The following is a 14,051-nucleotide window of genomic DNA, read 5'->3' as shown; positions in this document are numbered from 1 at the left end:
TCACACACATACCTTCACACACTGTTACCGGGTGCCATCGCAGTTCAATTCCGGTTGCCGAGCCTTTTCACCCCTTTGCACTGTCTTCAAATGGAAATGATTTCTATTGGCCCAAGGTGTCCATGTAAATAGGTGTAAATGAAACCAGATTATGCCTTTCTCCCAGCCCCCTCCTCCCAAGGCGATTGTCATGTGATAGCAAAGAAGTGGCACATTAATGAAGCGCCTCTACAGGGGTCTTTTCTGCCCATGTCGCCACATAAAACTATCAGATGGTTAGAGGAAGGACATGGAGGCAGCCACTTAGCTCTTAGTCTTATCAAGAAAGACGGAGAGAGAGAGAGGATCTGGTCCATTCAAGCTGGCCTGGGAAGAAGGAAACCCTACTACTTCTTCTTTCTTGAGTTCATAGCTCCAGAGAAGTGAACTTGCAGGACGACTCTCGGCGCTCTTTAGAGAAAAAAAAAACTCGATAAAAATACTCGAGGACAGACTTCCAGCTGAATTCCAACGCTGAATTTGGACAGGATGCCTAGACCCGGGAGAAACACATACAGCGACCAGAAACCACCGTACTCCTACATTTCCCTCACCGCTATGGCTATCCAGAGCTGTCCGGAGAAGATGCTTCCACTTAGCGAGATCTACAAGTTTATCATGGACCGCTTTCCTTACTATCGGGAAAACACCCAGCGCTGGCAGAACTCCCTTCGCCACAACCTCTCGTTCAACGACTGCTTCATTAAAATCCCCCGGCGCCCGGACCAGCCTGGAAAGGGCAGCTTCTGGGCTCTCCATCCCAGCTGTGGCGACATGTTCGAGAACGGAAGTTTCCTGCGACGCCGCAAACGCTTCAAGTTGATGACATCAGAGCACCTGGCACCCAGCAAGCCCTCGGACGCTGCCCACTACCTCCAGCAGCAAGCCAAGCTCCGGCTCAGCGCCCTAGGCACCCACCTCCCCCAGATGTCCAGCTACAACCTGGGAGTGTCCCAGCCATCCACGTTCAAGCACCCGTTCGCCATTGAGAACATCATCGCCCGAGAGTATAAAGTGCCGGGAGGGCTGGCGTTCTCCACCGGGTATCCCCTCCACAACCAGCTGACCACAGCCTGGCCCCATATGTACAGCACTAGCGTGATGGACAGCGTGGCGCCCATCTCCATGACCAGCAGCGATTACAGTGCCTACGGTGTGCCCATCAAGTCGCTTTGCCACGGCGGACAGACCTTACCGGCGATCCCCGTCCCGATCAAGCCCACTCCGGCGGCGTTGCCTCATCACATCCCCGCTTTCCTGTCGAACTCTCCCCAGTCGCTGAGCCCGACGTCCCCGCATACAGCGACCAGCCAAAGCAGCCCCGCCACCCCGAGCGAGACCCTGACGGGTCCCGCGTCGCTGTCGCTGCAGTCGGTCGCGGTGCACTGACACCTGCGAACTGGGCCTCCCGGTCGACACCTGTACTCCAAAGTTGAATTTTAATTATAGACCTTGAAAAACACTGGCTATACAATCAAGGCAAGAGCTATCTATGTTGCAGTGATGTTAATTTATGTGTATGTTGTTCAGATTTTAAGTGTTGCTTTCGATGAGTCGATGAGATGACACGGATCGACACGGATACCATATTGTAAAATGGAGAGTTTTTACATTTTAAATATCCAGAATTTATGTGTTTATTCGAGTGGGTTGACTGCTGACAAATTCCAAGCACTGCTATCTGCTTCGTTTTTCAATCGCACAAGGCAAGTGCTCGTCGTTTTACAGGTTATCGCCTATAATATTTGTTAGCTAATTTGACCGTGCTGAAATAGGCTGAAAATGTGCGTAATTTGGAATGCTCACTATTTTTATATTGTTAGTAGTTATTCTACTAACGTCCTAGACGACTAAACTGGTCTCAGTCTGCAAACCAAATACTATACTTGATCTAAAACACACACACACGTACACCTACAGTATGCTACAATGGCAAACTTGAAAAAGTTAAAATAGTTTTAAAGGATAGGGTCTTCAAGTAAATATGTGAATAATTGCAAATAAGTGATATTGAATTGTGTCCAATGCACTTTTTAGTTAGATGTTTTACATTATATTTTGCAGGAAATTGTTTTGTGAGCGTTTAATTTAAAGCCGTGGTGACCATGTGTATTAAATGCCGTACATTTGTACTTTTTGTTCAGATATAAAGCATGCCTTTTCCAGACTTTGTGTTGTTTTGCTGCAAGCATGCGTGCTTTTAAAAGATGTGCAAAACGTCTGCATTAAATTATAAACTTGGTCATCAGAATATTTTTTCATTAAAATTATGTAAACGTACACATTTCCTCTTGTATTCGTTTGTGAATTTCGCTAGTGTTTTTCTCTTTCTTCACACAGACGGTCAAATACTCATGTACACTCAAAATGTAAAAAAAAAAAAAGATTATAAGAAAAAATATTATTATTATTAATATTAAAATTACTGAAATGCAAACAATAATTAATACCTATAGTACTACGTTTTCTCTTTACAAACTTTTGCTTAAGTACATTATATTAATTTTCCTTAATATTAATAAAAAATAATTAAGGCTCTAATATTTTCTTCATTCGCTTTTCTTTTTAATTTTAGAATAAACACATGTGCATATTGTCTGAACATCTTTAACTATATAAATTCAGTCATCGGATCATGCAGGTGAGCACTTTTCTTCGAGGAAAAGCACAACCGACGGACTGGAATAAATGAATGAAGCTCTTGATTAGGATGCATGAAGTTACTGTGCCGCAGTCACAGCACACACAAGCAGACTCATTCATCAGCTCAGCCACTCACTTCAGCTACAAAACACTCCAGCACGTCGAGTTTTAAACCTTTACATTTACATTTCATCGGGACAGAGATAATATATTTAGGGGAGAAAAAAATACATTTACGTATAGTTTAATTTCTAGAAAATTTCAGTAGATTATATTTTATATTTCCAAACTGCTTATTTTAAATATTATTGACATTCTTCCTTCTACTATTTTCTTTTTTTATTGGGTAGAATTAAATTCTTAATGACTAAGATCAGTTTCACTTTAAATAATTATCTTTTATTTCTAAATTATTTTTCATTTTACAATTTACTTTAAACAAGCACTTTATACGTATTTATTATCTTATATTTTTGCCCGAGATTTTTACACTATGATTTCACTGCTTTTCTGCATTTTACCCCCTTTTTATTCTCAGATTTAATGGGGGGGTCCATTGATAAAGGATATGTCGCGGTCAGAATGCGACAAACAGGTGCATTGTTTGCGTCCCCGCACAGAGAGCAACAGCCTTCTCCGGGATATTAAGCAAATACATTAGAATTCCGTCACTTTATGCAATTGAGCTGATCAAATAAAGGGTCCCTGGCCACTTCATTCACCCTCATTCACTTGAATAGAAAGTGCAAAGAATTGCAAACTTAGACTGGGCCACCGATGTAGATTTAGTCTTTTTTCAGAAAGACAAAAAGGCCGATTTCTCACAAACACATAGCTGACTGGGGGACTAGGAAACGAGTTCTGAGACCCCTTTGGAATTTAAATCCAACCCCTCCCCCTGAGAGACTGTTTGCACAACAGTGCAAGTTTTTTTTTCCACTCTTCCCCTTTTTGCTTTTCTTTTCTTTTTACTTTCTTTTCTGGGGTCTGACATTGTGTTGCATTGATGTTTACTCTATCGTACTGATTAAAGTGTATGTTTAGTTTTGTTTTTTTTAAGAAAGAGAAGCATTTACTTAAACAAGGAATATAAATAAATAAATAAACAAGCTTCACAGCAGTAATGTCCAAACATATGTTTTATTTGTTAATTTTGTTTAAAAATAAAAGTTTAATTAATAGACATGTTTTGCAAATGAAACAATTTTACATATTTTATTTACAAAATATTTCGTTTATTTAAAAGAAACTTCAAAAAATTTACATTTCATAAAAAATCAACAGACCCGTTTTACAGAATTAAAATAAAAGTCGACATATTTAAAAAAAAAAATGTCTTCATTTTACAAGATGAAAAGTATACATTAACACGCATGTTTTACAGAAATTCGTTTTATCAGTTATATAGCTTTAAAAAGAAATAATAGATTTACTGAAGAAAATGCATTTTTCTTATATATTCATTTACAGTGGATTATTACTGTATTTATTTTAGCATTACTATTTTATTTTACTAATGTATTACTAACCTGTAAAAACGCTTCTTTAAAAAGACTTAAAACTACTGCAGTGCTGCTAAACCAGTTACTGCCTAGTGTCAAATAAATACAATTTCTGTATTTATTCAAATATTATGTCATATGCCCAATATTTTATGGTATTTTATGGAATTTAATATTTTCATAAATAGATACAGTCCCCAGCACTTTTACCTTTCACACAGATGTAATTCCTGTCAGCATTTACACAAATTCTCTTTCTGATAACTAAAAATGTAGTGTATATATTGCATAGTATATGAAAATGTGGATATTATTTCTAAATAAAATAAAACGATATAATATAAAATAAAACCAAATAAAAAAAGACAAGTTTTAGCATTATATTTTCACGCATTTACATGTAGCACACAGAACTCGTGTCGGTGGTCTAAACTCTTCAAATCAACAGTAAGGCAAGTCGTCTAGTGTCTCACATTATGCTGGAGAGCAGCAGCATTAGCTTGTTGTGATTTCAGGGCTCGTAATAAGAAAGGCCTCAGTTGTCTTCGAGTGGGCTTTTTCTCTGTTCTTTAACACCGACGTGAACTCTGTTTTGTAAGCAAAGACAAAACGATGCCCCCCCCCCCAACCATCGACTACATGATCCACTCCTACAAAGAAGGTCATCCTAGGCAGGGGGTATAAAATATAGAGCGTGCCACGCAAAACCACAATGTGGTAGCTTAATTAAAAGAATTCATTACAGTAGGAGCCCAAGGTAATTAGCATGCATAATTTATGATTTGCTTAATGCACGCCGGCCGAGGCGTCAGTAATAAACTCGACTTAACCTCCAGCGGAGAGAGATGAAATGGACAGTGGACGGCTGTTTATTGTCGAGCAATAAGTCAAATCCGTTTGACAGAACTTTGGTTGATTCTTGGCTTTTGCTGAACTCGAATGACTTCATTTGTTCTGCAGGATGAGAGGTGAACTTGGACTCAGTCAGCAAAGGTAACGTAAAAACGGAGGTGTTGATATCGATGGTTTGAGGGCAAATAGCGCCAAACAGTTCGCTAAACCAATCATTTTATATCACAAAGGGTTAAATTTGGGAAAACTGACAGGATGTAAATCAGAACAGGTCTGGTTGTAACATCTTCATCAACAAAGGTAATAAACACGTTGTTGTAGGCCTAATGCACCATTAATGGTCTGAGGCTAAATAGCGCCAAACAGTTGGCTAAACCAACTACTTTATATCCCAAAGGGTTAAATTGGGAAAAACTGACAGGATGTAAATCAAAACAGGTCTGATTGTAACTTCTTCACCAACAAAGGTAACAAGGTGTTATTGGGTCAGATATCATAGATGGTTAGATGGTAAATACAGCCAAACAATTCGCTAAACCAATAATATTCTAAAGGGTTAAATTTGGGGAAACTGACAGGATGTAAATCAAAACAAGTACGGTTGTAACTTTTTCAACAAAGGTAACGCATAAACACGTTGTTGTTGTGTATAGTTTTAGGGCAAATAGCGCCAAACAATGCGTTAAATCAATAATTTTAAATCCCAAAGGGTTAAATTTGGGAAAAACAAGTCTGGTTGTAACTTCTTCACACTGGTAACGGAAGCACAGTTTCTTCATTAATGTTATAAGTCTCTGCAATAGCTTATACCTGGAGTTCTCCGAAGGTCTGTACTGACAGAATGAGGCCAGATTTTGGTTCAGCTCCCCACTCCTCATGTTTCCACTCATATTATGGGCTGTCAAAATACTGTTTGTAAAAGCGTAAAAATTAATCGACGCTAAGCAAAAGTTGCATCCAGTTTAACTTTGCAAATGTGACAAACAGCACTGCTGAAGGAGGAACGGATGTGTGTTTATGCTTTGCTGATGGCTATTTTTCTTTCCACTTTGCAGCCTCACGTTGATTTTTACTAAAAACAACTGCAATAAACAAATATATGTATACACTCGGTGCATGCTTAGCAAAAAAAATAAACTGTTTTAAATGAGGTAGGCCTGACCCATTGTTACAGTGCAAGTATAGGAGGCATAACACTGTTTTAAATGAGGTAGGCCCCATCCATTGTTACAGTGCAAGTATAGGAGGCATAACTGAGAGAATTTATAAACAACCAACCAACATACATACAAACAAACAAACAAGCAAACAAAAATGAATAAATAAACTGCATCATTATAGAGAATTGAACAAATAAAGAAATAAAATTGCAAAATAAATCAATCTGGTCAGTTACTTAACTTCCATGCTAATTCCAATCAGATTTGGTAACAGGTGCTTCTGATGTCACTGCCATATGTCTTTATGTTGGGTTCATGTAAATAATCTCATTATAACACAAGCTTCAGAGAGTCAGTGGACCCCTTCAGTGAGGGTCAGGCTGGTCTCAGACGCTTGTTTCCAGGTACGATGGACACCATAGACAGTGGGGTTGGGGTTGAACACCCATGTGTGCATGAAATTAGTATGTCAACATCTGATTCATGCTGGTGGGCAGTAATTGTGAAACAAATTATGTCAGTGGGAGGCATCTCACATTTTCTACTCCGCTGCGGCTAAGAGCTGAATGTGGGGCAGTACCGGATTCCTATAGAATTAGAATGAAAAGTAAATATTTATAATGCAGCTGAAGAAAATATAATATAAAAGAAAACACATTGGATACGTGTTTTATATATATATATATAATATCTATCTATCTATCTATCTATACATACAGGTTATGTAGAATAGAATACAGACACTTATATAATGATATATATTCTATAAAAATTCTATTATTATATTATATTATGGCCCCATTTAGTGGTCATATATTTTTGTTATATGTTGATAAATTAAATCGATAAATTGTTGTTAATTAAATATTATGTGTTTTTCCTTTATTATGAATGAATTTGTTATGAATAAATGAAGTTGAAAACAATAATTATATTATATTATATTCTTCTGACTGGTCAGTGTTGATTAATTAAATGTTATGTATTTTCCCCATGATCTATAATCTCATCAGATATTACAGATATTAATTTAGACACACACACACACAATTATTATATTATATTATATTATATTATATTGTGTGCTTCTGACTGGTCAGAATGTTTGTTTCATGTTGATTAAATGAATATTATGTTTTTTTCCCCTCGTGATTTAGGATTACGATAGATCCTGGTCTCTTAACTTAAGATGTTAAACGCATTTGCTCCCTGTTAGTGTTAATGGGGCTAACTTAGCATAGCAGGGGCAGTAAAAGAGTTCCTAATTGTTATTCAAGATAAGGATGTGTATTGTCTCAGGAAGGTGATTAGTCAGGATCTTAGTTTTTAAAGGTCTCTACTTTCACCTGAGCGGAGGCTGTCCTGTCTTACCAGTTCACGAGGTCAACCGAACAGCAGTCTCAAAGCACATTTGTTTGAATTCACTGCTTTGCACCTAATTTATCACAGCGTGTCACCTCACAGTGATATTAATTATATCCTCTGTGAAATGTTGCAATATTAGCTGTAGGAAGAGTTTGCTTCAGGACTCCATTTTGAATCCCCAGTTGTTTTGAAGCGCTTTGAGGATTGTTGTTCCCATGTTCAATAAGAGAACCCATAAATTAACATATGTTCTGACACTTCGAACATCTAACAAAAAGCCAAGCCTCCATTATTGAGTGAAGACACGCCGAAGCCTCCAGACTCTGCAGGGCTGTGCAGGCTCAGACAGAGCCCAGCGTGAGTTTTTCCTCCTCCTATTCATCACGCTTCAGGCTTCGGGTCTGCCAGTCTAGGCCTCAGCATTCCACACCACCAATCAGAAGCCCGAATGTTTTTCCCCATGCATTCTCCAAATAGTATTCCATCTCGGCTGATTCTGGCCAACAGCCCATGATGTTAAATTTTGGTTTTGACGCAAATTGGAGAATGAACATGCAGGGGACTCGGCTGTGGTGTTTAGTGTTGTTCAGCACTGTTTGTTTTGGAGGACAGTAACCATTTGGCAAGACTCCAGGCTATTGCGGTTATGAAACCCAGCATGTCTGTGCCGTGAGCTTGCTGTAGTGTAATAATTTAGGTGTAGTTGGGATATAGTTGTGTATATAACTTCTTTTGACATAGAGTACAGTCTTGATTTTGTCATTTGTGTGGAATACTGTCTTAATTTAGGATTTTTATTTGTATTATATTATGTCCTCAAAACCCAAAATCCCATTATCACCATATTTTTAATAGCTGTTTGGTATACAAGGAAACACACTAAATCCACACTGGGATACATTAGAACAATATTTGATTAATATATTAACCAAAAACTGTGTTCTCAGAACAAAGGTATTTTTGATAATTGTCAATTGGGGCAAGTTGTTACATTAATATCAAGGTTTTTTTTATGTATTGTAGTTTCATGAAATTCATTCATGACAATTTTTGCCCACCGAAAAAAATTAATTGCTTTCATACATTTTTATTGATTGATTTTGTGTTTCATAATCTTTCTACTATTTACATTTTGCTTAAAAGCTTCTAAAAAGGCAATCATGTATTTTAAATATAACATTGAGATTGGAAGTTATTGGCCTAACTTGACATATCTGTAATATTTATGTTAATTCATTCATTAATTATTAATATGTTAGAAGTTAATTTAAAATTCAATACTGACCATCTTATATATGTAAAGAGCTTTCAGATTTATTCGACAACAGTTTAATTTTTGATTATTGATAAATCTTATACACTCCTAGATTTGTTGATGTACTGATGTAAACCACCTAACCAGATTAATTATGGGCAAAATTGAATGATATTGTGAAATTAAATAAAAAATAAGTAAATAATAACAATAGCAATAATTATAATTATAATAATTATAAAATATATTTTATATTTAATATATAAACTATTTTTCCAGTGTATAAATAGATATAATTTACATAATATTTAAATGGATAATATAATATAATATAACATAATATATAATATAATATTTAGGGAGTGAGAAATATTGTTTAAAAAACTATATATCTGGTATAGCTTAACCTTTCTCTCTCTTCTTCTCCCTCTCTCTCTCTCGCTCTCTGTGTCAGAGCTCATTTAACCGCAAACATAAATATCTCCTTTTAATGATGGAACCTAGCAGATTTGGCACTCGGGTGTTTGAGTGCTGAAGGGTCTTTGCTGCAAGGCGTTAAATATGTTAGGACAGTAACAGCCTCTGTGGATTTTTTAGTATCCTTGCTATTTCCCCTGCTGCGACAAGCTAATCTATCACCATAGATCTTATCTGTGATTCTACCACGGTAACTCACACCTCTACCACGGTAACTCACACCTCGCGCCGCCGCTGCAAAGGCCAGCGGGGCGGCATAGGTGTGGGAGGGAGGCTGGTAGAGCTGAGGGCTATGTCCAGGGGTGAGAAGGGATGATGCTGATTAGTGGTGTTAGAGGGGCCCACTACGGGGGATCAGGTCGGGGGTGGGGGGTGTTTTCCAGGAGTACCTTGGCTGGATAGTGTGCTTTGACAGCAGCTGTCTCCATATCCTTTTTTCTCTTGGTATTTCTCTTCTTTTTTTCGTCTGGGTCACGGCACCAACGGGGCCCAGCGATTCATTACATATGTGGGAAATCACTGGTAATAGCTGGATGGAAAAGGTTGTTGGATTATACAGTTAGAGACTAACTCTATCCTAAAGCAATTTCAGAGAAGAATAAATGAAAAGACTGTACAGTCGTCAAAGGGAAAAGTGAAAAACATGCTAAATGCTAATGCTAACACGGACAGATTGCGTGAAATGCCCTTATCCACAAAAATCGTGAACAAGACCAACAAGATCATATATATGCTGCTTAAAAAGTGTGTTTTTGTTAGTTAAAAGTCACAGTTTAAGAAAAAAAAAAGAGACTGGCATATCTAGATTTTTGCACATTACCCTGATTTTGTTATTCACGTGAATTACTTTTTCTACGGTTCTTTTTTGTTTGTATTTTGTATTGTTCTCGTCTGTTTGTATTTAAAAAAAAAAAAAACGGATCATTTCAATCTCAACATGGTTTTCTTGCATTGTCGGGTTTTAAAATAAGTAAATTTTTATCTGAACATTTTTGTTAATAACACACTTAATCCAAAAATAATCATAATTTATTTGCCCTCATGTTGTTATAAACCTATATGACTTTTCTGTGAAACAGAAAAGAGGATATTTTGAACAATGTTTCAACTGTTTTTGTCCATTTAATGAAATGTTGTTTTGGACCCCACTGACTTTCACTGTATTGTCAAAAACACAGAATTTTCAAAATCATGCCATTTAGAAAACTGTTAATTTTTCTACTTAGCTAGCAGTTTGTGGTAATATTTATACATTTTTGTTACCTTTGTACAATAAACTGTCACCACTTGATCTGGGCCCTGAAGCAAAACCAGTTGAAACCACTGTGGACACATACAATATGAGATCAACTGCTAAGAAACATCCATCAGCCCCTGGGCTTCATCGTTGTACATTTGAAATCTACCACACTGAATTCAACGGTAGAGGAAGTTGATAGTTGACTAAAACGGGCCCTGTGACATGCAGATGGATGCCTCTTGTTGTCGAATAACAAGGCTCCATTGTCCCGCTAATGTAACTCCATCGGTCTTTGATCCAATCCCATGTTGTGATGATCAGTGTGAAAATTCCCCGTCAAGAGCACGATCTACTACTTTGTCTTTTGTTATTGTGATAATCTGCCGCATTCAAATTCGGCTTTGTTCTTTTGTCTCTTTGTCGGCCAAGCACAATGCAGGGTTAATTAGCAGCCGCCGCAGCTCTCCGCGTTCCTCCACTGTTAATCAAACTTGAAGTGTCCTCTTCAGAGTCGGCGACTCTCATCAGCAGCTCACTGCAAACACGGCCAAGGTCCAGTTATTAACAAACAAACAAAATAACAAACAGAGCGTCGTTAATCCTGTCTTTAGGTGACAGAAGAATCGCATCTGTTCATGGTAAGCATAGAAATATGGGACAGTGGAACCAGGTGTGGATGAACTACTGAAATTAAATCATTTAAAAAAAATGTTTTGACTGTTTTAACTTTTAATTTAATAAAAAATGACTGAATCGAGCTTATTTCATGAGGTTAGACAAACAAAAGTATTTTAGGGGTCAGTGGTCAAGCACGGTTATTATATTTAATTAACACTAAAACTAAAACTCTAATAAAACCATAAATCATTTCAGTTACCTAAAAAACTTAAACTTTCTTTATTTCAGCAAGTTACCAAGGAAACATTTCTCTTTGTAAATTTAGTTTAACTTTAATGTGCGAAAATAACTAAAACTCAAACCAAAATGAAATAAAAACTATAAGAACAAAAATGACTAAAACTGACAAAAACACAAAACAAAATTTCAAAAACTTTAACTAAAATTTACATAAAAATAAAAAACTGATTCAACATATTAATAAAAACTAGAATAGCATCTGAGTGATACTTTTTAAGGTAATAACTGTACATTTTCAATACTAAAGTTTAAGAATCAATCATTAAAAACCTATATTGTTATGAGTATCAGGGTAAGCATGTGTGTTTAAGATATGATTTTATTTTATAGTTGTACTTGATCTGAAGTGCAGAGGTACAAGAGATTGGGCTCAAATTTGGGTCAATGACATGAGTTTGTTTTTTTGTTCGAAATGATTTAACATTCACAAATACAAAAATTCATACAATACATTATGTATTATACATATGTATTATACATACGATGACAATGATCTTATTATGACAGGGAAAGGTCAGTTGAGGCTGTAAAATGTCAAGTGGTGTGACTCTCCCAAAGTCTACTCATATTTATGAATTTAAAATGATTAAAAAAATAAAATTTTTACCTTGAAATTTTTTTTTTTTTTAACTTTACTAAATTAATGAAAAAGATACATACAGCAACATGTATTCAAGATGTAAGGAAAATATAGTCACTTTTTATATAGTCACTATTATAGTAAGGATAATATACTGTATGCCACATGACACCACGTGACATTTTTACAATCATTCAATTGTAAGCTTTCTAAAAGAAAATCTTCAAAACAATACAAAACCAACATGAATACAGTTTCTAAGAACTTGGCTTGTGTTTTAAACTAGATTTTTAAAATATATTCTTTCCTATTACTCTTATTTGTCATTGACCCATTTACATTTATTCTGTTGTCAGACACTTTTATCCCCAGGAATCGAACCCATGACCTTCCTCATAACAGCCTGTCCACATAGCTTTCAATCCAAAAGCTTTCGGAGTGTCGCATTTTCTCTCAATATTACTCTTCTTCAGAGCAAGATCTCTACATTCCCTGGTGGTCTAATTTATGTTAAGTCACCAACCTCCCCCTTGGCTGTTTTGAAACGTCTGCGAATGGAGACTGTATTGGTGCAGCATAGTGCTGCGCTAGAGTCCCTGGTGAGATTACTCTCAACGGGAAAGAGCCACTCACTGAAACCATCTGCAAGTCCATGGGGCAGTTTGGTAAGAAATACCAGACTTCTAAAGATCTCCACTCTCAATCCCGCTTCCCGTGCGAAGCGAGTAATTAATTCCGATTCTGGGGAAGTCAGCGGCTGGCCTTGGATCAGTGGCATGTCTAATACATGGAAACTGGTTCCTCTGGGAAAACTGCTTGTCCTGGAATGGACAATTGAGATGTGCAATGTTTTGAAGTTAAAGGAGTTAAACTAGTTAAACTCAACCAGCAGAATTTGTGATGTCATGTTTATTTCCATGCCATTAATTTCCACTTGTTCCTCCTTTTCTTAAAAAAGCAGTAATCTGGGTTACAGTAATGCACTTACAATGGAGGCCAATACACTGTAAAACATGATTTTACTATTTCAGACTTTCTACTTCAAAATTTCATGTTTATTTCATTGTGTTACTTGCCGTTTCTTTGTAAATGTTTGTGAAATTTACTAGCAAATTTCTGAGCGAAAAAATTCATTTTTCTTTCTCAAATTTCTTCTTCAGTAAACATTAAAATACTCATTGATTCAATAATATAGCCACAAGATATGAACAATATGCATTTCACATGATTTTAGTGTGAAAAAAATCATTTACTAACCTTTACTAAGTTATATATAGTTTTACAACTTTGTCGCCATTACAACCCAACAGTGTTAATTTTGACAGCAAATTTTGATTTAGTTTTAGTCATAGTCTTTTGACTAAAATTCCATTTAGTTTTAGTCATATTTTAGTCATCTGAATTGTTTTTAGTTTTAGTCTAGTTTTAGTCGACTAAATATAAGATTTTAGTCGACTAAATCTACAGTAAATTTAGTCGGCTAAAATTTAATGGGTTTAGTTACAGTGCATTTATTAAGTGCATTTCTCTAAAATTTCCAAACTCATTATATAGGTTTGATATTAAGGTTTTATCATGATAGACACCAATTTAACTGCGGTGACACACAACATGACTATGTTAAAATTAAATAAAACCACTTCTCATAAAGAACAGGAACATGGCCTTCTTTTTAATGAAATACCAATGGTTATATAGGCTAATTATGCATTCTTTATAGCAACTTGTTAACCATATTCTTCATTCTTTCAAGCAGACATTTCCATAAATAAATTTAGATTCATCTTTAAGGCTACTAAAGTTTTTCAGTCAAGAGCAGTGCGCGATTTCCTGTCTTTCTTTTGTTGCTTGATTAACATCAATGACTCGGACAATAGCAACTAAATTAGGCTGCTATCCCTTTAAAACCGAATGCACAGCTGCAATGGATGCAATGTACTGATAAACGTTCTTCTCCCTACTGTTTACGTTCACCTAATACGTAGTCAACTGTATTTACGTGAATACTCGTCAAAACGGA

The 14,051-nt window shown here is 36.3% G+C and overlaps 1 protein-coding gene across 1 annotated transcript; it reads left to right on the top strand.

The window, feature by feature from the left end:
• The first annotated feature begins 239 nt into the window (after positions 1–239).
• foxb1a (forkhead box B1a) lies at positions 240–1,632 on the top strand. Its single transcript, XM_016551109.1, has one exon. The coding sequence runs from the start codon at positions 529–531 to the stop codon at positions 1,426–1,428; it is 900 nt and encodes a 299-aa protein (XP_016406595.1). The 5' UTR covers positions 240–528; the 3' UTR covers positions 1,429–1,632.
• The last annotated feature ends 12,419 nt before the right edge of the window (positions 1,633–14,051 follow it).

This window comes from Sinocyclocheilus rhinocerous, unplaced genomic scaffold, assembly GCF_001515625.1.
Source record: "Sinocyclocheilus rhinocerous isolate Xijiao unplaced genomic scaffold, SAMN03320098_v1.1 scaffold675, whole genome shotgun sequence".
Taxonomy (NCBI): Eukaryota; Metazoa; Chordata; class Actinopteri; order Cypriniformes; family Cyprinidae; genus Sinocyclocheilus; species Sinocyclocheilus rhinocerous.
Note: the sequence above shows the minus strand (reverse complement) of the source record. Positions and strands in the feature narration are given on the sequence as shown.

Coding starts and splice junctions, on each gene's coding strand:
- foxb1a (XM_016551109.1), top strand. CDS start 529: ATGCCTAGACCCGGGAGAAACACATACAGCGACCAGAAACCACCGTAC.